The 21,640-nt window shown below is 36.1% G+C and overlaps 1 protein-coding gene across 8 annotated transcripts in view; it reads right to left on the bottom strand.

Annotated features, from left to right (window-relative positions):
- The window catches only part of LOC129740048 (rho GTPase-activating protein 100F), a 211,777-nt gene that overhangs the window by 31,529 nt on the left and 158,608 nt on the right, over nt 1-21,640 (bottom strand). For all 8 annotated transcript variants that reach the window (XM_055731629.1, XM_055731634.1, XM_055731636.1 and 5 more), the window contains 3 exons: nt 12,304-12,426; nt 11,906-12,043; nt 3,418-5,083 (listed from right to left, as the gene is read on the bottom strand). In XM_055731629.1, the coding sequence (XP_055587604.1) occupies nt 3,418-5,083; nt 11,906-12,043; nt 12,304-12,426 (1,927 nt within the window). The remainder of the gene's footprint in view (nt 1-3,417; nt 5,084-11,905; nt 12,044-12,303; nt 12,427-21,640) is intronic.

Raw genomic sequence — 21,640 nt, 5'->3', positions numbered from 1 at the left:
ATGAAAGGTTTTTTGGAAACCTTAAATGCGGTTCAAAATCCATCGAAAAATTTTAATGAAAAAAAACTTTTTTTTCTTGATTTTTGTTAAGTAATTTCAAGGTACTGAGGAAATTCGCCCGGATATTGCCCGGATTTTTGATCGCCACTATCGCAATCAAATGCCCGGATTTGCCAGGTTTTTATACAAAAAATGCCCGGTTTGTCCGGCCCGGATACGTGCTGAAAAAATTCTGGCAATCTTACCTTAATTAAATATTCCTTGGTTAAAACATGCAAAAAAGTTTGAAACAAACTTCTTGGTTTATTTTTCATTGGAGTTTAAATAGAGCATTCAACAAACAACATAAAGAGTATATTTATTAAAAGCTTTGTTAGCCTTTTCAAACAACCTTATTTTCACAAATGGTTGAAAAAGAGTCCAAGCATATTTCTTGACCATTATACAACAGTTATAAAACTATCTGATAATAATGCTTCCATAATAAAACCTTCAAATTCAAGTTGGATTAATATGTGTTACTTTCGCTACGCGGTTGTTAAAATCAAACCAGATTAGAAGATTTGATCCATGTATTTTATTTAAAAACGTAAAGAAATTTAAAGGAAAATTTAAGAGTAAAAAGAATCCTTTTTGAAACGCTATAAAAAAAAATTTTCTAAATTTATGTTCAAGACAGAATATGCCTAATTCTGTTTACAAAAAAAAAACGTTATCTATGAAAAGGCTTTTTCATTCTGAAAATTTGTAGTTTTTGGCTACTCCGACTGAAAAGGTTGCTAACTACTGCACTAGTATGCTTATTTTTGTTGCTAATAAGACGCATGACTTTCATTTTTTGTTCGAGAGACATGAGTGAGAGTGTGACAAATTCACACTTTTTTTTCGAATATAAAACGTCTTTTTCATAATAAATTCCATTATGGTCAAAATCAATGCATGATTTTTTTGAAAACTTTTAAAAGAGATGGAGTAAGTGGGTTTTGGATTGAAGTTTCATATGCAAATTTTGTACGGAGGAAATTCTATTTTTTTGGTTGTTCTTGAATATGTTGTTTCCATGTAATGAAAATTAAACTTAACAATATAAAGCTCATCAGAAAATTCAATTTTTTGAAAACCGCAACGCGACTAGAATAGAGAGAGAGAGAAAAAAAACGTTCCCCTGATAGAACATTGTTTTTTTTTTATCAAAACAATCTAGAAACACAGGCAAGATCCGCAATGCACGCTGAATAATTTGGAAGTTAAATGTCACGAGGGCGTATGTCTTTTAGTACCTACTTCATTTCAGCATAACTGACGTATGCATTGCACGTAAAGTCAAAATGAATGCCTCCAAATCCATTTTGTGAATTTTTTCACAAAAAAACCATAACTTCCTAAAGGAAATTTTCTGCTGAACAACTTTGTCGCCAAGCAGTGCGTGGTGTCAATTAAATTTATTGTTTATCAATGCAAAAAGACATATACCTGTTAAACAACTAATAACTTTTTTGTCTAAAAATATGCGAAGTTATGATATTCGACAAAGTTGTTCAGCAGAAAATTTCCTTTAGGAAATTTATAAATTGGCACGAAAACCATTAGCAGGCTCGGTTCCGCAGAAGAAACAAAAATGATGTTGATTTTTCAGTACAAAATATTCAATTTTCCCATACAAACCTAAAAGTTCAAATTTACTCATGTAGCCGTTACTTAAACATTCTGCAAAAAATCATGGATGAGTTTTGGACCAAAATGAAGTTTTAAGACCCCAGGGTTTGAGAAATTCAAAAATGACCCCAAATTGACTCAGTCTAATGTATAATTCCATTTTTATTTTTTTAATGTCCTAGGAATTCTTAAAATTGGAACATCAGTTCCGGACTGTTTCTTCTCATTCAATTTAATTGAATGAGTTTATCCAAATGTTTGGATTTTTTTAAACTGTGAAGCATATTTTCATTTAAATTGTCTAAGAATCTAATAAATACGGTATATGATTTAGAAAACGTAAATTGTAAACGTAAAGATTAGACTGAGTCTATTTATAATTTCTCAAAAGTCTAAAAAGCTTCGTTTTTGTTCAAATCTCATTCATGATATTTTGCAGAATTTTTAAGAAAAGTTTGCATGAGAAAATACGAACTTTCAGGTTTGTATGTGAAAATTGAATGTTTTGTTCTGAAAATTCAACATCATTTTTGTTTCTTCTGTGGAACCGATCCTGAAGAATTTGCACTATTCATAGCTTTCATCACTGCATTCATAATTCATAAATTCTAATCATTTTCTGCCAGGTCGTACCATGACCATTTTGAATTTTCATATTATTTTTGGAACAATTTAAGTCCTAAGCCAAAAGTCTGGAATTGTCTGGAAGAAATGTCAAAAGTCTGGAAGTCTGGAATCGTGAAAAAATGAGTGGCAAAAGTCCAAAAAGTCTGGAAAATCCAGGAAAAATCTGGAAGGTTGATATCACTGATAGGGTACTGTATGACCAGGGATGTCAGGTGTCCTGATTTTTCAGGATTTGTCCAGATTTTCGAGAGGCCGTCCTGATTTTTGAAAAGGCTTGAATGGTCCTGATTTTTTATAAATGGCCCTTAAAATGTCCTGATTTGTCCTGATTTTTTAAAAAATATCTTATTCATAACTAAATTGATTGTTAAATGATGAGAACATCAAACAAATCTTCAATAAAATAGTTTAACCAGTTTAAGCAATGATAATCTTCGGTTCTAATGATATATAAATGACGTTTTTCGATATAAACTGCAGGTCAGCCAAGGTTATTCTCACTTCAGTTGCATAATTCGAGGCGTCTTCAGCACCTATATTTCGCCTTTAGTTATGCAATTTAAGCAGAATTGCATGTAATTTTCACCAACTTACTGGTGTCCTGAAAAATCCTGATTTTTTTCTTCGCGGTGTTCTGATTTTTGACAAAACGACCTGGCACCTCTGTAAGTATGACTTCTTTTCATGCAATACTTTGTGAGGCATAAGCAATGATGTCAATTGAATTTATTTTTTACAATGCCTAAAAACATACCCCTGTTTAATAGCTAAATAATAACTTTTCTGCCTAATAAGACTCGAAGTAACGGCCTTCGACCAAGTTGTTCAGCGAAAATTTCCCTTGGAGAATTTATAAACTGACACAAAAGTCATTAGCAAGCTCGATTAAAAGGAAGAAACAAAAATGATGTTGATTTTTAAATACAAAATATCCTTTTTGCCACACAAAACCTAAAATTTTAAATTTACTCATGTTAACGTAACTTAGAAATTCTACCAAAAATCATGTATGAGTTTTGAACCAAAACAAAGCTTTTTAGGCCCCAGGGTTTGAGAAATTCGAAAATGATCCCAAGTCGACTCAATCTATTGTAAGATGATCTCTAAATACTTCAGCATACAAAGGTAACTTACCAGGTTTGTCGAGTTTGTATTTGGTGTACTCGGCTGGGTTGATGTCCAGCTGCCGATGAGTGCGTGGGAGTGTTGTGCTTGGAGTGGGCGCCGGACTCTGATGGCCGGTGAGCGCTGCTAGCGCTGATCCTGGGATACCACCCGGTCCTCCGGCTGCTTGAGTGAGCTCCAGGAGCTGCCTCATCCGCCGTACGCTAGGTGATCGTATCGAAGAGGGACCTATGTGCTGTGAAGACATCGATCTTACTGGCAGTGAAGACATGCGGGGTCCTCCGGACGCTAGACTGTGCCGATCCAGCGTTCCCCCGGTTCCAGCCAAAGCCGTCCGACTACTGTAGATGCTTTCCGTGTTTTTGAGAACATCGTGGATGTTCTCTGCTGAGCAAGAGAATCGATGAGCTCGCTGTTGGTTGAGAATGTCACGAGATGCGCGCATCTGTTCGTAGATTGCCGAACTACTCGGAGCCCGCCGTAACCATGCTCGGTACTCATCGGAGGTAAATATCGATGGACTGGCGGTTATTCGTTGCCGTATATCTTGACGAGGATCCCTCCGGATTGGCAGAGAGTACTCTGGTGCCGATAGATTACCATCAGTTTCGTCCTGAATACGATCTCCGATGCGACTTCGAAGTCCCATGCGTGATCCCGGTCGTTCTCGTGGCAGTGAGTTAAACTTTGCGAATTCTGGTCCACCTCCGAGGGCTTGTGTGCTACCTCGTGCGATTGTATTAGCTTGCATGGCGGGATGATTGTAGTAGTAGTAACTAGGCCTTGGGCCGATTGTAGCTTCGGTATCACTGGAGTAATCAACGGCCGGACGAGATCTTCGTTGAAGTGATCCAGTGGCTGCTCCCAGAGGAGATGGACCGTATTTTGGTGTGCGTTGTGACTGTGGCGGCGCGTAGCGTCCATATCGGTCCAAAGTGCCGCCTGCAATCGGAGCCGCCTGAACCAGATCGGATTTCAAACTAGACCGTAGCAATGTGTGTCGTCCAAGGGAGGCATAGTCTGCGTATTCGACCCGTGGAAGGTGTTGGTCAGATCCACTACGTGGAAACCGTTGGTGGGATTGAGACATACTGACTCCGGTTCCAGCCGACATCCGACGGTTTGCTCCAGGGTAGAATGAATGTACCTTTTCAGCGAGTGACTCGAGTGTGCCTGCATTTTGGTAGTACGAGTGTGACGTCTGGAAACCGTGAGTTCCCTTGGGTTGCTCAGTAATGACCGATGGAGGCGGAGGAGGTTTATAACCCCAGCTTGGTGTTTCTACTGGCTGGCCTGGGCGACCTCCAGCATAATACATATCGAGTTGTTCGCTCTGTGGGCTGTAGTTGTTTAGGCCTAACCCTAGTCTAGAACGAGATTCAGTCATTTCTCGTCCGTCACCCGTTCGACGCTCTCGAGAAGATCTCGATCGTGGTCCTCGATCCGAATCGTCCATATCGTCATCTCGTAGATCGCGTTTAATGACGACAACTGGGGGTGGTTTTTGTTCCGGTCGTGACATTTGAGGCGGCCCTGGAGAGTTGGCACCTCTTGCCCCTCTTCTCTGTCGTATCGCCAACACAAGCCGTCTGGGGATGGACATGATAATCACCACATCATCCAGGGACATCCGCGTGACATCAACCAAGTTGACGGCCAGAATCTCATCTCCTACCTGTTGAGTTTGGAATTGGTGTAAAATTTCAATTCGCAAGCAAAGAGAGAAAGAGAGCAGAAAAAAAGAGAAGATGAAAGTCTAATTAGATAAGTCCGAGTTTGCGAATGAAAGTAATTAACACAAGTGGACTGATGGAAAGCAAAACCATTTTCTCATTAGTGCTTGGAGCTTGGTTGGATTTTTTTTTGTGCAATCCTTCGAAAGATCTGGAAGGAAGGTGCAATTTACCGCCTCGATAACGATTGCCGTCGTCGTCTTTACCGTGATGAATATTTGATGAGAGGCAGTCATTTGGGGCATGCTTTTAGGGACGTTTGGCCCAAATCGCCATGGAAGCTGCGAACAAGGACTGAATACTTACTTGAGTTTAGGAATACGTTGTTTTTATCATATCGAACATTCCATTTATAACTTCGAACGCAAACCTGATTTCCATTAATTTTTATTGTACTTAACCGGTCATGCTCTATCCTGCAGCAATCAAATCTATACATTTTTATGAACTTCTACCAGGCATCGAATTTATCAGATCCATCTCTCTTCCACTAGCCACTAAACAGTTAGCACCCGGAAAATAACCGACAGTTCAAAATTTAATGGACCTGAACAATTCACTCCATCACCATTATCGGTCATTCCGTTTCATGCCCGTCAGCAAATAGGCTGAATGTTCAGTCTTTTAAAAAGAGATCTCCTCCTGCCACGAAATATATAGAAGTGAAAAAAAAAACTACAGAAAGATTAATCACCCAGAGACTATCCACTTGGTCTCGAGATGGTCCTACCTCATTTTCCTTAAACTCCGTCGAGCCAAGCCCACCCAGGCCAGGAGCAGTAGGGCCATAATTGTGTCACCAGACACAAGGTGGAACTTTGCCAACTGATTCGAGCCAAGCACCAAGTCGGAAAAATTCGGTGGGGTTGTTGGGTGGAGTAAAATGGCAGTTTTCCCACCATAAGCAAGTTGAGGCTCCCGAAATGAAAAAAAAACTCCTGCCACAGACATTGTGGCGAAGAATTGAAATTTATGGTGTAATCTTGTTGTCGCTGTAACTAGAGCTGTCGTGTTGAGGTGATTTTTTGAATAAATAAAAGAAACAACACAAATTAAGCATAACATCCCAAGAATTGTAAACAAATCAAAGAAAATTGCAGCTAACATTTTTCAATCTTTCAAATGAGATACAGAACCCAAGTAACAATTTAAGTTTTATAAGAAACTGGAAGAGCGCTGCAAAACTTAGTTATAAAACAGCGTTTAGTTAAATAAACCCCATTAAAACATCTAAAAAACACTTATAGGTGTAAAAAGGCCCACCTACAGGAGGTTCTGAAGTGAACTTTTCAAGTACCTTACACAACCATATGGACTTATAAGGGTTTTTCCGAAGGCTTGTTCCAGATAATAATTTCTTCGGACTTTCTGACAGAAAACAAAAAAAAATCCGAAAAAGGGTTTTGAAATCGCATTGATTAAAATGAAATAATCTTAAACAATTAAAAATAAGAGTGAACTTTTTTTCCGACCAAGACACAAAAATGCCCTTCTATCATATTACTTCAAATATCTTAATCGATTTAATCGGTTACTTTATGGATAAAGTTGATGCACTTTTAGTTTTATCAGTTGATTTTTCGATAAACTCGAATATAGACCGTGCTCCCTCGTAATCTTCTGAAATAGAATATTTTAATAAATATTCTCCAAATGATGTCAACTGGAAAGTTCTCTAGTGCAAAAATAACTAGTTCAAGCTTTGCAGCAAAATTACGATATCATTTGCCTCTCGAACCCGCCTAATATTAAAATTTGTGATTGAACTTTAAAAGTACATAATCGGGATCAATAAAGAAAAATTTGTGTGAAACGAAATAAAATACAAAACATCATTACCGTTATGCTTCAGCAAATATGATGGTCGTCAATTGAAAAAACAGACTTACTCTGGTAGCTTCACCACATACAAAAACCTTAAGCTAGAAACTTTAAGGAACAATTTAAGTCCCTTCCCCAATAACTTTGGTTTTAACCGGTAGTTAATTTGAATATAGCTTTTTTTAAACCTAAAATGATGACAAATGTTTCATCTCAAACCAGCATTCCGATAACAGTTCTAATGAAAATGTAATTGTTGAATCCTAAAACTTTTTCTATCAAAAATATTTTTTGTTAAAATTTACCAGCAAATTTTAAACTGTATTTTAGGCTTTCAAAAAACCCTTCATGATTATTTTTATTAAATCTGCTAAAACATGATTGAGACAAATAAATAGAAAATTTGTACAACACATTTTGTTTTTTAAGTTTGATTTGAGAATGAGAATGAGAATAAACTCGGACTAAATGTGGGCTTCTCCAGTGAAATTCGGGCTTTGGATTTTGCCCAATTTTTTTGTTTAATATCAAGGCAAATCCGAAAAAAAGTCCGGGCAATCTGGCAACCTCAGTTTAAATCAAATCAAACAAGGTTCATAATGCAAAAAAAATAGTAAGTACCGTAAACTGAGCGAACATTGATCACTTTTTTTTATTCATTTTTGAATAGTTTGGAGGAGGCTGCTTTTTGTAACTCTCAAAAGTTTTAAAATACTGTCTGAGGTAAGGAGTATAAAGCACAATCATTGCTAGCAGAATATGTAAACGATATTAGTGGCTGTAACTAAACGTTTGTTACAAAACCATATTTCATATTTCGGGGTAACTTTGATCACTATGGTTTTTACTTATCTCAACTTATTCAAAATTATTGTTTCGATGCCATTCAGCACTGTAGGCTTAAAATATTAATAACAGTAATTTTTTGTTTGGACTCAATTGAATTTTTCAACGTTTTCTAAAAATAAAAGAACAAATATACTCAAAAGATGCACAATGTTGCTGCATACATTTAGGGGCAAAAAATAGAAATACTTCTCAATATTTTTTGGCCTTAAAAACAAATGAAATTATACTTTTATGCAATTCCCTAGGTCCTTCCACTGTTCTCATGGTCTTTTTTTTCCTCAAACTTAACCATTTGATAGGGATTTAGCCGTTTGTTCGATACAGGGTTTCTTACAGAAAATGTTGTTTTTTTTTTTAGATATCACAAAATTGTTACGGAATGACCATAAACTTTAACTTAGCTATGCGAAGGAAAAAAAACTTTCAAATAAAACAACCCATTTGCTTTTAAATGCTATCATTTTGTCAGGAGAGGTGTTTGTTTGTGAGTCTTCTAAAAAACAGATATTTTGAAACATTAAAATTACATTTTAATTAACATAAAAAAAATCTCCAACTACAAACAAAATAAAGGCTATTTAAAACTCTATTTATAGGCTTTCAAATGTAGAAAACAGTTTTCCGATGTCTCTTCAAAGTAATGAATTTTAATTTGAAAGTAATAAATTCAATTAGCAGAAATTTAGGAAAATCATTTTCTATTGAGACTTGTCATAAAATGGTACCCTGATCTAACGACACAACTTTTTTGCCTTAAAGGATAAAAGTTGTTGCTCTGGACAAAGATGTTCAGCAGAAAATTGGTTTTGCAGATTTTTGCATTTAACACAAAAATATTAGAAGGCTCGGTTTCACAATGGAAGAAAAAATCTTTTTGATTTTTCAGAACAAAACATATCATTTTTCAGTACAAACTCAAAAGTTCAGATAAACTCATGCAAATGTTACTTTCAAATCCTGCAAAACATCAAGGATAAGTGAGACACGAAAGCCACAACCGTGGTAAAATGTCTATAATAAATATATAAAAAAAAAAAAAAAAATATCAAGGATAAGTGCTTAACTTAAAAAAAAACTTTGATATGTAATGATATGCTTCTAAATAAATTCTACCCGCTCATTTTCAACATCTTTCATTTCAACCTTCTTTCCACCTATATAGAAAAATTTCATAATCTTTAGAGGTTCTACTAAAAAGGACATCACTTTTCACCGCCAGGCCGTTAATTTAAATCTACGAATATAAATTACGGTGATTCATCTTTCATAAAACTTAAATAAAACTTTTCGAATCCCAGGGTCTGAGAAATTCAAAGATAACCGAAATTGACTCTGTACGGACAAGTTTTCGACTGACTGTGTTGTGTCAATAAATTGAGTGAATATTATTGAGTTTGAGTACACGAAAAATTCAGGTTTTCATTGTAATTCATATGTTATTAAATGTTACAATTTTAATCGGGACAATCATTTATATGCAGTACTCAAAGGTTTTAAAAATTGTCCGATTAATTATCCGATTTTTGTTTTAGTAGTGTTATTTTTTGTTTTGAAACATAGATTTCAAACCCAATCTCTATAAATAAAAACACAATCTCTACAAAGTATGTGTATGTGTAAATTGTGATTCTAAATATGAGTAAGAGATCGGAATTTGAATTTTGAAGCAAATCTCTTGATCTGAATCTTGGATTTAGAGCTTAGTTTGGAATTTTTAGTACAAATTTGTATATTTCGTGATATTGATTTTGAATTCAACATCTTAATTTATTTACATTCTTTTACATGGCACCATTTTCATGAAAAAAGCAAAACTTAGGAAAGAAAATTATCGCCTAAAACTATATTACCTAATGACAAATTTTTAAATTTTTCTTAAAAGTTACCAGATTTTCTCAGTGATATTGAATTCCATTATATTATGTGTTATGAGCCCACTTGGTGGAAAAAATCTACTGAATCAAAGCAATCGAAAGATTCCCTTTAATTCAACTGCGGTGAGCAGACAGTGGTTGAATTGAATTGAATTTCGTTTTTTTTTCACTATCAGTTAAAAGGCATTGGCATTGTAATGAATTACATAACCCAAGCAACCAAAATTCCCTTGAAAAGGATTCATACACAGTAAACGAAAATTACCGAGTTCGGTAATTTTTTTACCGAAATCCTAACATGTGTAAATCGTTAAACTGTTTGGTAATTTTTTGGGTAAAAAATAAACGAACATCGGTAAATCGATTCTTCATTTACCAATGTTCGTTTCTTTTTTACAGTTTAACGATTTACACGAACTCGGTAATTTTCGTTTACTGTGTAGAAGCTTAATCAGCTCTCGTTTGTGTCTGAAGAGAATGCTAGTCAGCCCACAATTTAAGTTCTTAAAGCTACTTTCAAGTTCGATTAGGTGGCTGTAGAGAATGCTATTCAGCTTCTAAGAGAATGTCAAAAAACTTCTACGCGCCGAAAAGAAATCCGGTTGACAGATAGCTCTGACAACCAGATGACAGCTTGCTTTGTTGCTGGACTACATAGTCTATCTCATTGATTTTAATTATATTGTTTTTATTAAAAAAGCTACTTACGCCTAGAGAATTGAACCGCTGCTCTATAGGTTGCAATGAAACTCACCAGCCTCTCGACCAATCAAGCAATAGTTCATTGCCACAGTAATAATTAATATTTAAACTTAATGTCATTTGAGATGAGCGTGTACCTTATTTCGTTTAAAGGACTTTCAATACATTCAATAAATAAAAACAAAAATTCTCATCATCAAAAATTTATTCGAATATCCCAACATTGATATGAAAAATTCGAAAAAATTATGAATTCCATTTGTGAATATCAGTCCTGATATAAACAAAACAAATACCACGACAAGAAATTGACAGACATTTTTGACATGTCGCTTAGAATTCCCATAAAGGTTCTTTAAAACACCTGGAGGTATCTTAACGGTTGCGTTAGAAAGTGTAAAGTGAACGTTATCGACCTTCTTGACAGAAGTTGCATTAAATGCGCATAGAAGTTCCGTTATCGATAGTTTAACCGCGTTAAACCTTCAAGAGGACGATGGAAGTTCCTAAGTAGCTTTTACGTGGCAAGAATCACCTGAAGCTCCCGTAAAACATTTGTTCAGCCAAATGTGAACTTCGGAGTTGATTAGTTTATTAAAACATTATCATTGTAATTTCTTAAATGCTTTCAATTTAATTTTCGATAGAATTGCATATCGTACAAGCGAACATAAAATTATCCAGAATCAATTCTTGTTTCAAGTTTATTCAATTCACAATGTTGGATATGTTTGCCGTTTTAAGAGAAATGAAATTCACCTTTTTCTCAAATCATAATCCTAATCCAGAAACAAAGTGTCAGGCAAATAAAATAAAAGTACGAATAAGAGTTAACATGTTGAAACGTAAAATGTTCGAAATCTTTCAAATTAACAACTTTATGAATAACTGGTAGAAAATTTTATTTGCATAAGTATTGAAAACTTGCTTGATAAAACTTGACCCTTTACTTGAAAGTAATTCAACACGATTGATTTTTAAGGGTGGGATGATTGCGATGATGATGGAAATGGTGAGCTATACGAATTACCTTTTGCGAAAAGCAAATGAAGTTTGCTCCAAACATTGCCTTCTTAGTTTGGTCTTGGCTAACCAGAAACTTTATTTTCAGGGCTGCTCAGATGTATTAATTGGGGGCACCAAATTTTGCCCTAATTACAAAAAGATGCTACGAGAAAAGCTTGAGCTATAATCAGTGAAATTACCAACAAAAACAATCAACAATGCCTGGCTAAATTACTCTAGTTTGTAATGTCGGGACAGAAAAAAAGTGTTAATTTGAAAAAGTGCATCGTATTTGGGTATTTTCTCTTTGCTATCAAGAGATGAATCAACTACGCAAGACGAAAATCTCAGAAAAAGCATAGTTTTTCACAGGTTATCAAATGAAAGATTTGCCAGCATTTATGAAGAACTCCAAACACTTTACAGAATAAGTGATGCTTTCACACCTTTCGTCATATTTATTGATGCCCCCTTGATGGGAATATGAAAAAATGTTTTTCATTATGATCTTACCCTCAAGCAGCCACTGTTGTAAACGGCAGATTCCAGCGCTATCCGCGAAATGAAGACACCGTCCGATCGATCGGCACCGTTACCTTCTCGAATGTATAGACCCAATGTTTGGCCAGGTCGTTTCACAATTTCCACCAACTGAGGAGATGACAGGAGAAGAAAGTTGAAATATTAGTTTACTAGAAATGTTGGAATTTAGATTTTCCAGGTGTTCTCTCTGGAGCCACCTTTACATTCATTTTACTGTTTGAATTTTTCAAGCAATAATTTTCATGAAAACAAAGAATTATTTCCGATATTTTTTCTCAAAAAATTTTGAAAATATTAAAAAAATCATCAGAAACAAAAAAAAACAATCCATTCTCTGGAGCCACCGATTGGCCCCGCGCAATACTAACCTGCACCGAATGGCGCGCATCCGCTCGATTGAGGAACTTCTGGCCGGCCTCGACGGCTTGGCGGCTGCCCATACAGCGGGGTTCCAGGATTCGTACTATCATTTCGCCGCGCCGCTCCACCGCCTGAAAAACGAGAATGTAAAAACATAAAAACAAAACATTATGTTGGAGCTGCATAAATTTAGGAGTACAGCGAAATTGATTTCCAAATACTGAGAAAGACAGAAACACACAGACACACACGAAACCACGAAAAAAATCCAATCACAACTGTTGGATGCTGCTGCTTGCGGCGCGTCTAAATGTCTCGAGATGTTACCATGTCCTATCGAATGGCGAACGACATAACCTGGAACGGAGGGAGATTTTTTTCCCTATTAGTATGCCTGTTTTCCCTAGGCCCCGGATGAAAACAGAAAAAAAATGACTGCAGATAGCTTCTCTTTTACGATCGTTTGGTATTTTCATTCGGTTTTGGAAATGATGTCACTAGTCGTAACACGTGTTGACATATTTGTACACGATACACGAAATGTGAATGAAAATAACAATAAGGGGATGGTTTAAGATTGATCTTTAATGAGAATTTCTCAGTTCGAAAAAAATTCTTAAACATTTAAATTCTGGGTGTCCACTTTGTGCAGCTATTGCAAAACTTCAAAATAACTTTCAACTGAGTTTTATTTAAGAAAAAAGAAGGAAATTGAGAAGATTATACACAATATTTAACATACAACAACTATAAATAACCTTAAAGATATTTTAGATAAAAAAATATATGATGTCGTTAAACAAAACTGGTAAAATGTTAAGAAAACCTAAAGCTGCAAGTTTAGAAAAATTTTAACGTTACAACAACTCGCACTGTAAGTTTCCGCTTGTGCCGTACCGAACAAAAATTTGATAATGCTTCTAATAAAATTCTACCCGATCATTTTCAGAATATTTCATATATTCTAACTTTCAATCCGTTTATAAAATTTCATAATTTTAAGATGTCCATACTAAAAAGAACATAACTTCTCACCGATAAGGCCGACATATAAGGTAACAAACATTGATTATGGTGAATAATCTCTCCATAAAAATAAAGAAAAACATATTTAGAATTCAGATTTTGAGATCTGATTTTTAGTTCTGATCTTGTATGATTTTGATACTAATTCTGAATTCTGACCCTGGATCCCGATTCGGAATTCTGATACCGAATTCTGATTCTGAATTCTGATTCTGAATTCTGATTCTGAATTCTGATTCTGAATTCTGATTCTGAATTCTGATTCTGAGTTCTGATTCTGAATTCTGATTCTGAATTCTGATTCTGAATTCTGATTCTGAATTCTGATTCTGAATCCTGATTCTGAATTCTGATTCTGAATTCTGATTCTGAATTCTGATTCTGAACTCTGATTCTGAATTCTGATTCTGAATTCTGATTCTGAATTCTGATTCTGAATTCTGATTCTGAATTCTGATTCTGAATTCTGATTCTGAATTCTGATTCTGAATTCTGATTCTGAATTCTGATTCCGAATTCTGATTCTGAATTCTGATTCTGAATTCTGATTCTGAATTCTGATTCTGAATTCTGATTCTGAATTCTGATTCTGAATTCTGATTCTGAATTCTGATTCTGAATTCTGATTCTGAATTCTGATTCTGAATTCTGATTCTGAATTCTGATTCTGAATTCTGATTCTGAATTCTGATTCTGAATTCTGATTCTGAATTCTGATTCTGAATTCTGATTCTGAATTCTGATTCTGAATTCTGATTCTGAATTCTGATTCTGAATTCTGATTCTGAATTCTGATTCTGAATTCTGATTCTGAATTCTGATTCTGAATTCTGATTCTGAATTCTGATTCTGAATTCTGATTCTGAATTCTGATTCTGAATTCTGATTCTGAATTCTGATTCTGAATTCTGATTCTGAATTCTGATTCTGAATTCTGATTCTGAATTCTGATTCTGAATTCTGATTCTGAATTCTGATTCTGAATTCTGATTCTGAATTCTGATTCTGAATTCTGATTCTGAATTCTGATTCTGAATTCTGATTCTGAATTCTGATTCTGAATTCTGATTCTGAATTCTGATTCTGAATTCTGATTCTGAATTCTGATTCTGAATTCTGATTCTGAATTCTGATTCTGAATTCTGATTCTGAATTCTGATTCTGAATTCTGATTCTGAGTTCTGATTCTGAATTCTGATTCTGAATTCTGATTCTGAATTCTGATTCTGATTCTGAATTCTGATTCTGAATTCTGATTCTGAATTCTGATTCTGAATTCTGATTCTGAATTCTGATTCTGAATTCTGATTCTGAATTCTGATTCTGAATTCTGATTCTGAATTCTGATTCTGAATTCTGATTCTGAATTCTGATTCTGAATTCTGATTCTGAATTCTGATTCTGAATTCTGATTCTGAATTCTGATTCTGAATTCAGTTTCTGAATTCTGATTCTGAATTCTGATTTTGAATTCTGATTCTGAATTCTGATTCTGAATTCTGATTCTGAATTCTGATTCTGAATTCTGATTCTGAATTCTGATTCTGAATTCTGATTCTGAATTCTGATTCTGGATTCTGATTCTGAATTCTGATTCTGAATTCTGAATTCTGATTCTGAATTCTGATTCTGAATTCTGATTCTGAATTCTGATTCTGAATTCTGATTCTGAATTCTGATTCTGAATTCTGATTCTGAATTCTGATTCTGAATTCTGATTCTGAATTCTGATTCTGAATTCTGATTCTGAATTCTGATTCTGAATTCTGATTCTGAATTCAGAATCAGAATTCAGAATCAGAATTCAGAATCAGAATTCAGAATCAGAATTCAGAATCAGAATTCTGATTCTGAATTCTGATTCTGAATTCTGATTCTGAATTCTGATTCTGAATTCTGATTCTGAATTCAGAATCAGAATTCAGAATCAGAATTCAGAATCAGAATTCAGAATCAGAATTCAGAATCAGAATTCAGAATCAGAATTCAGAATCAGAATTCAGAATCAGAATTCAGAATCAGAATTCAGAATCAGAATTCAGAATCAGAATTCAGAATCAGAATTCAGAATCAGAATTCAGAATCAGAATTCAGAATCAGAATTCAGAATCAGAATTCAGAATCAGAATTCAGAATCAGAATTCAGAATCAGAATTCAGAATCAGAATTCAGAATCAGAATTCAGAATCAGAATTCAGAATCAGAATTCAGAATCAGAATTCAGAATCAGAATTCAGAATCAGAATTCAGAATCAGAATTCAGAATCAGAATTCAGAATCAGAATTCAGAATCAGAATTCAGAATCAGAATTCAGAATCAGAATTCAGAATCAGAATTCAGAATCAGAATTCAGAATCAGAATCAGAATTCAGAATCAGAATTCAGAATCAGAATTCAGAATCAGAATTCAGAATCAGAATTCAGAATCAGAATTCAGAATCAGAATTCAGAATCAGAATTCAGAATCAGAATTCAGAATCAGAATTCAGAATCAGAATTCAGAATCAGAATTCAGAATCAGAATTCAGAATCAGAATTCAGAATCAGAATTCAGAATCAGAATTCAGAATCAGAATTCAGAATCAGAATTCAGAATCAGAATTCAGAATCAGAATTCAGAATCAGAATTCAGAATCAGAATTCAGAATCAGAATTCAGAATCAGAATTCAGAATCAGAATTCAGAATCAGAATTCAGAATCAGAATTCAGAATCAGAATTCAGAATCAGAATTCAGAATCAGAATTCAGAATCAGAATTCAGAATCAGAATTCAGAATCAGAATTCAGAATCAGAATTCAGAATCAGAATTCAGAATCAGAATTCAGAATCAGAATTCAGAATCAGAATTCAGAATCAGAATTCAGAATCAGAATTCAGAATCAGAATTCAGAATCAGAATTCAGAATCAGAATTCAGAATCAGAATTCAGAATCAGAATTCAGAATCAGAATTCAGAATCAGAATTCAGAATCAGAATTCAGAATCAGAATTCAGAATCAGAATTCAGAATCAGAATTCAGAATCAGAATTCAGAATCAGAATTCAGAATCAGAATTCAGAATCAGAATTCAGAATCAGAATTCAGAATCAGAATTCAGAATCAGAATTCAGAATCAGAATTCAGAATCAGAATTCAGAATCAGAATTCAGAATCAGAATTCAGAATCAGAATTCAGAATCAGAATTCAGAATCAGAATTCAGAATCAGAATTCAGAATCAGAATTCAGAATCAGAATTCAGAATCAGAATTCAGAATCAGAATTCAGAATCAGAATTCAGAATCAGAATTCAGAATCAGAATTCAGAATCAGAATTCAGAATCAGAATTCAGAATCAGAATTCAGAATCAGAATTCAGAATCAGAATTCAGAATCAGAATTCAGAATCAGAATTCAGAATCAGAATTCAGAATCAGAATTCAGAATCAGAATTCAGAATTCAGAATCAGAATTCAGAATCAGAATTCAGAATCAGAATTCAGAATCAGAATTCAGAATCAGAATTCAGAATCAGAATTCAGAATCAGAATTCAGAATCAGAATTCAGAATCAGAATTCAGAATCAGAATTCAGAATCAAAATTCAGAATCAGAATTCAGAATCAGAGTTCAGAATCAGAATTCAGAATCAGAATTCAGAATCAGAATTCAGAATCAGAATTCAGAATCAGAATTCAGAATCAGAATTCAGAATCAGAATTCAGAATCAGAATTCAGATTCAGAATTCAGAATCAGAATTCAGAATCAGAATTCAGAATCAGAATTCAGAATCAGAATTCAGAATCAGAATTCAGAATCAGAATTCAGAATCAGAATTCAGAATCAGAATTCAGAATCAGAATTCAGAATCAGAATTCAGAATCAGAATTTTTTTTTTTTTTTTTGAACACAAACACAGACAGGATCTCAATGAAACATGATGTTTCCTCGAAGAGATTCCTTTTTTTTTTTTTCTTAACTCTAAGCGTACATCTTTCGAGGATATGATGGCTAGCATCTTACAAATGCTAAAACCACCAACCCACCGAAAGTGTACTATGTATGCCGTGACCGGGATTCGATCTCACACCCCTTGGCTTAGAAGACTTGAAGGTTGTCCACTACGCCACGGGCGGCGGCAAATCTGAAATCTGAATTCTGATTCTGAATTCTGATTCTGAATTCTGATTCTGAATTCTGATTCTGAATTCTGATTCTGAATTCTGAATTCTGACTCTGATTCTGAATTCTGAATTCTGATTCTGAATTCTGATTCTGATTCTGAATTCTGATTCTGAATTCTGATTCCGAATTCTGATTCTGAATTCTGATTCTGAATTCTGATTCTGAATTCTGATTCTGAATTCTGATTCTGAATTCTGATTCTGAATTCTGATTCTGAATTCTGATCCTGAATTCTGATTCTGAATTCTGATTCTGAATTCTGATCCTGAATTCTGATTCTGAATTCTGATTCTGAATTCCGTATTTAGACTTTAGTATTTTGAGTTGAATTCTGATTTATATTCCAGATTTCTTATTGCATTATTAAACCTGATCCAGATTTAAAATCTTAAAGCTCAGTTGTTGATTCAGTTTAAAATGTAGACAGTTCCTTCTCAAATCAGAACTGTTAGAACTACAGATGTTTCTTCCCTGAGGATCCTGAAGCATTATCTAAGCATTAATTTGCTATTTCAAATCGCTTCAACGTAACACAAACTCCACAAACTTATGAGAAAATAACAATGTGGTAAAAAGCGTAAGGTTTTGCTACCGAAAACATAAAAAAAATAATATGGCGATAGGTTCAACTTAGTACGAGGAAAGCTCTGATGGAATTAATTAAATTTTGCCCCTTCACCTTTCCCACACTTCCGCGTGTTCGCCCTTCGAATGTTCCATCGACTTTGGGCTGATTGAAACCGGAATCGTAGCAGAAGAACAAGAAACCGGCCGTCATCGTTCTCGGCTTGGAACGAAATTCAACATTTTCATAATTTCATGTCGCCCGAGTGTACCATCATCACATTTTGGGCTGCTTTATTTTGTTTTTTTTTATTCCTCTATACATACACAAACACACACCCATAGTTGCAATGCCGAGCTGCTTGCGGCTCATTTCCGTTTTGGACTTTTCCTATAGCAACTGAATAGCCGCGCAAATTTCATGGTGGGGAGGCAGGAAGTTAGCAGAAACTCGACGCCGGAAACAGAGTGGAAGGATATTTTCCGCTTATGAATTGTGTGCAATTTTGCCTGTGTTTCGGGTGAAATTGTGTTCGCTTTGATCCTGCCGATTCGATGTTGTTTTGTTATTAAGGCAGACAGAGCAAACAAGAACGAGAGAGAGATAAAAAGATGATGTGATAGAGAAATCGAAAATGATTTATCTTGAAGGAGCTCGTTATTTAAAATTGGACGACTCCGTTTGATTTGATCCACATCTTCTCATTGCAGGACAAGTCTAGATGTCTTTCGATAATCAGATAACAAATGTTTTACGCAATCTGGAAAGCTCAAGCCAGACAATTAGGACCGAAGATAATTTATTGCTGACAGCTCGATGTGAACATTCAACGATGAATGGGAGGGTCTACTTCATTTGAAACGAAATTTTAATTATTGATGCTGACCCATTCCCTTATTTATAGATTTTTATACAGATTGAGGTACCATTCATGAGTTATAGCATGAAAACTGTTCAAAAAAATAGTTGTTCAAATTCATTGAACTTAAAATTTATTCATCAAAAGCAAATTGTTCGTAATTTTTATAACCGAGACATGGCTTTTTGAAATCGTGAGTTACCATTAAGGGTTAAAACTTCAAACGAAACGATCATAACAGACGGGGGCGGGTTTGTTTGCATTTACAGTATGATCCTTAATTTTAACAGTCTGTTTCGGGTTGTTTCTGACGATTTTAGATTTGAAATCATATACAAAAAAGCCCTCCGGTAATCGTAATGAAAGAAAAGGCTGAACTATTCTAAATTTTGACGATATGATATTTCCGAGGAATAAAAATAACGTCGAATAGTTTGACTCTTAAGTTTTGTTGAAAACGCAGGTTTCAGTGGTGAAATAGAGTTATCTTTATTCATGTTTCGTCAGCCTAATCATAACATAACTACACAATTCATTAGCGATTGCTGTTGTCGCACTCCCCACTTATCATATTCCCTAACCGGGTAAGTACTCATTTCTCAATAAACACTTTGATACTCTTACCCAAAATATCTGGCAACACTTTTGTGATACCACAAACCCAATTTGAGTATCCTCGCCTAACCGTGTGATGATGTAAACATTTGTACCGCGTTTAATGAACATAGCAAGAGAAACCAAAACAAACAATGTTTTGGTTCTGCTCGTGGCAGCAGAAGTTTGCTGCTGTGCCGGAGAAAACCGTAAGTTTCAACACCTCCACTCAATTCGTAAATTGAGAATGCTGAACAGCTTCGCCTGCCTCGCCCTTGGTAACGCTTTCGTGAACGCGTCATCAGTAGAGATGTGTCTCAAAGAAAGCTGACCGCTTCTTACGATCTCCCTGATGAATGCATAATTCACATCCAGATGCTTCATCCGCTGATGAGTCCGCGCCTCTTCCAGATACTGGATGTTGTCCTCCATTAACGTGAAAGGAGTGCTAACCACACCCAATTCACCAAGGAAGTTTGTTAACCACAAACCTTCCTTGACTGCATGGCAAAGGGCTCCTATCTCAGCGTCGGTGGACGACAGACTGATCGTCTGCTTACGTTTCGTTGACCACGAAATAAGATTCCCGAAGATCATGTAACCTCTGAAACGTCTTTTCCGGCAATCAGGATGTCATCCACGTACAGGGCGAGGGTGAGTCCTTGCGTGCAGGATCGGTAAACGCAGCAGTCACTCTACAACGGATAGAAACCAAGCTTTCTTATCTCGTCGTCGAAACGCTGGTTCCGAGCACGACCCGCTTGCTTCAAGCCGTAGAGGCTTTTCCTGAATTGAACGATCTTCGATTTGCCGACGTCATCGTTTGGTAACTGCGTGAAGATAACCTCTTCTAAATTTCCATTCAGAAATGCAGTTTTGACGTCCATCTGATGAACGACCATGTCGTATTCGTTCGCCAACCCCGAGACGGTCCGAACGCTCTCCATCTTGGGAATCGGTGCATAGGTTTCCCAGTAATCCAAACCTGGTCTTTGGGAACATCCTTACGCGACCAATCGAGGCTTAAGGCGACCATCGTCCTTCACGGTGAGCACTCACTTCGACAGGATTGGTTTCCTGTGACCTGGGGCCAAGCTAACCGCTTCCCAAGTGTTGTTCTCCTTCCGGGCTGTCAAGAATCCCAATCGTCCCGGCGATTCAGATCAGTGATGTTCTGAGGTAACTCCTCATCAACAACAGCAGCTTCGTTAGTCACGTAGCGCTGTGTAGTTCCTCTTGTTCGCTGACTTCGTCTCAGGGACGGTTCAGGAGTGACGGAATCTTGGTCAACATCTTCATCGTCCGGGAATTCCGCACTGTTCTCGTAGTCGCTTTCGCCGTGATCGTCAACAACCACACTGTTAACCAAAGTGTGATCAGGATCAGCAGGCACATTGGCTAACCGTTCAGATTTGTTTTCTGTTGTTGGCACATCGGCGGGTGCTTGCACATTGACTGGCTGCTCGGATGTGGGCTGTTTACACATCGGCTAACCGCTCAAATGTGATGGCCTCTAGTGGGTCTTCAACAGGCTTCTCGATGCCCTTCTCTGGCGCAGCATCGCCACGCACTGGCTCCAAAACGCTGGTTTAATCGAGGACCACGTTGCGGTGAATCTCGAAGGATCGGCTCGAACCATTCCAAAGCCGATATCCGTTATTCGTGTAACAATTGAATACCAGACGTTTCGATTTCGGATCAAGCTTCTGCCGCTTTTTCTTGGGAATCTGTGCGTACGCAGGACAACCGAAAATGCGCAGGTTGTTCAGCTTTGGCCTCCGACCGTACCACATCTCGAAAGGAGACTTGTTAACCACAAGACCTCTTGTTGGTGATCTGTTTGTGAGGTACCCAGCGCAAAAAACAGCTTCGCCCCACATCGTCTTCGACAATCCGCTACCATGGATCATCGCTCTGGCCTTCTCCATCGGTGTACAATTCGTTCGCTCGCTGACGCCGTCCTGCTGCGGAGTATACGGGACCGTGAATATCATCTGAACTACTTTCTCAGAACAATGTCTTTGAACTCGTTACTAACGTATTCACGCCCGGCGTCGCATCGCAGCTTGCACAACTTCTGACCGCCTAGCTCTTGTGCTTGAGTAGATAGACGGTCATGAAATGGGTGTAGTCG

This window comes from Uranotaenia lowii, chromosome 1, assembly GCF_029784155.1.
Source record: "Uranotaenia lowii strain MFRU-FL chromosome 1, ASM2978415v1, whole genome shotgun sequence".
Taxonomy (NCBI): domain Eukaryota; kingdom Metazoa; phylum Arthropoda; class Insecta; order Diptera; family Culicidae; genus Uranotaenia; species Uranotaenia lowii.
The sequence above is the reverse complement of the archived record's forward strand: the minus strand, read 5'-3'. Positions and strand labels throughout refer to the sequence as shown.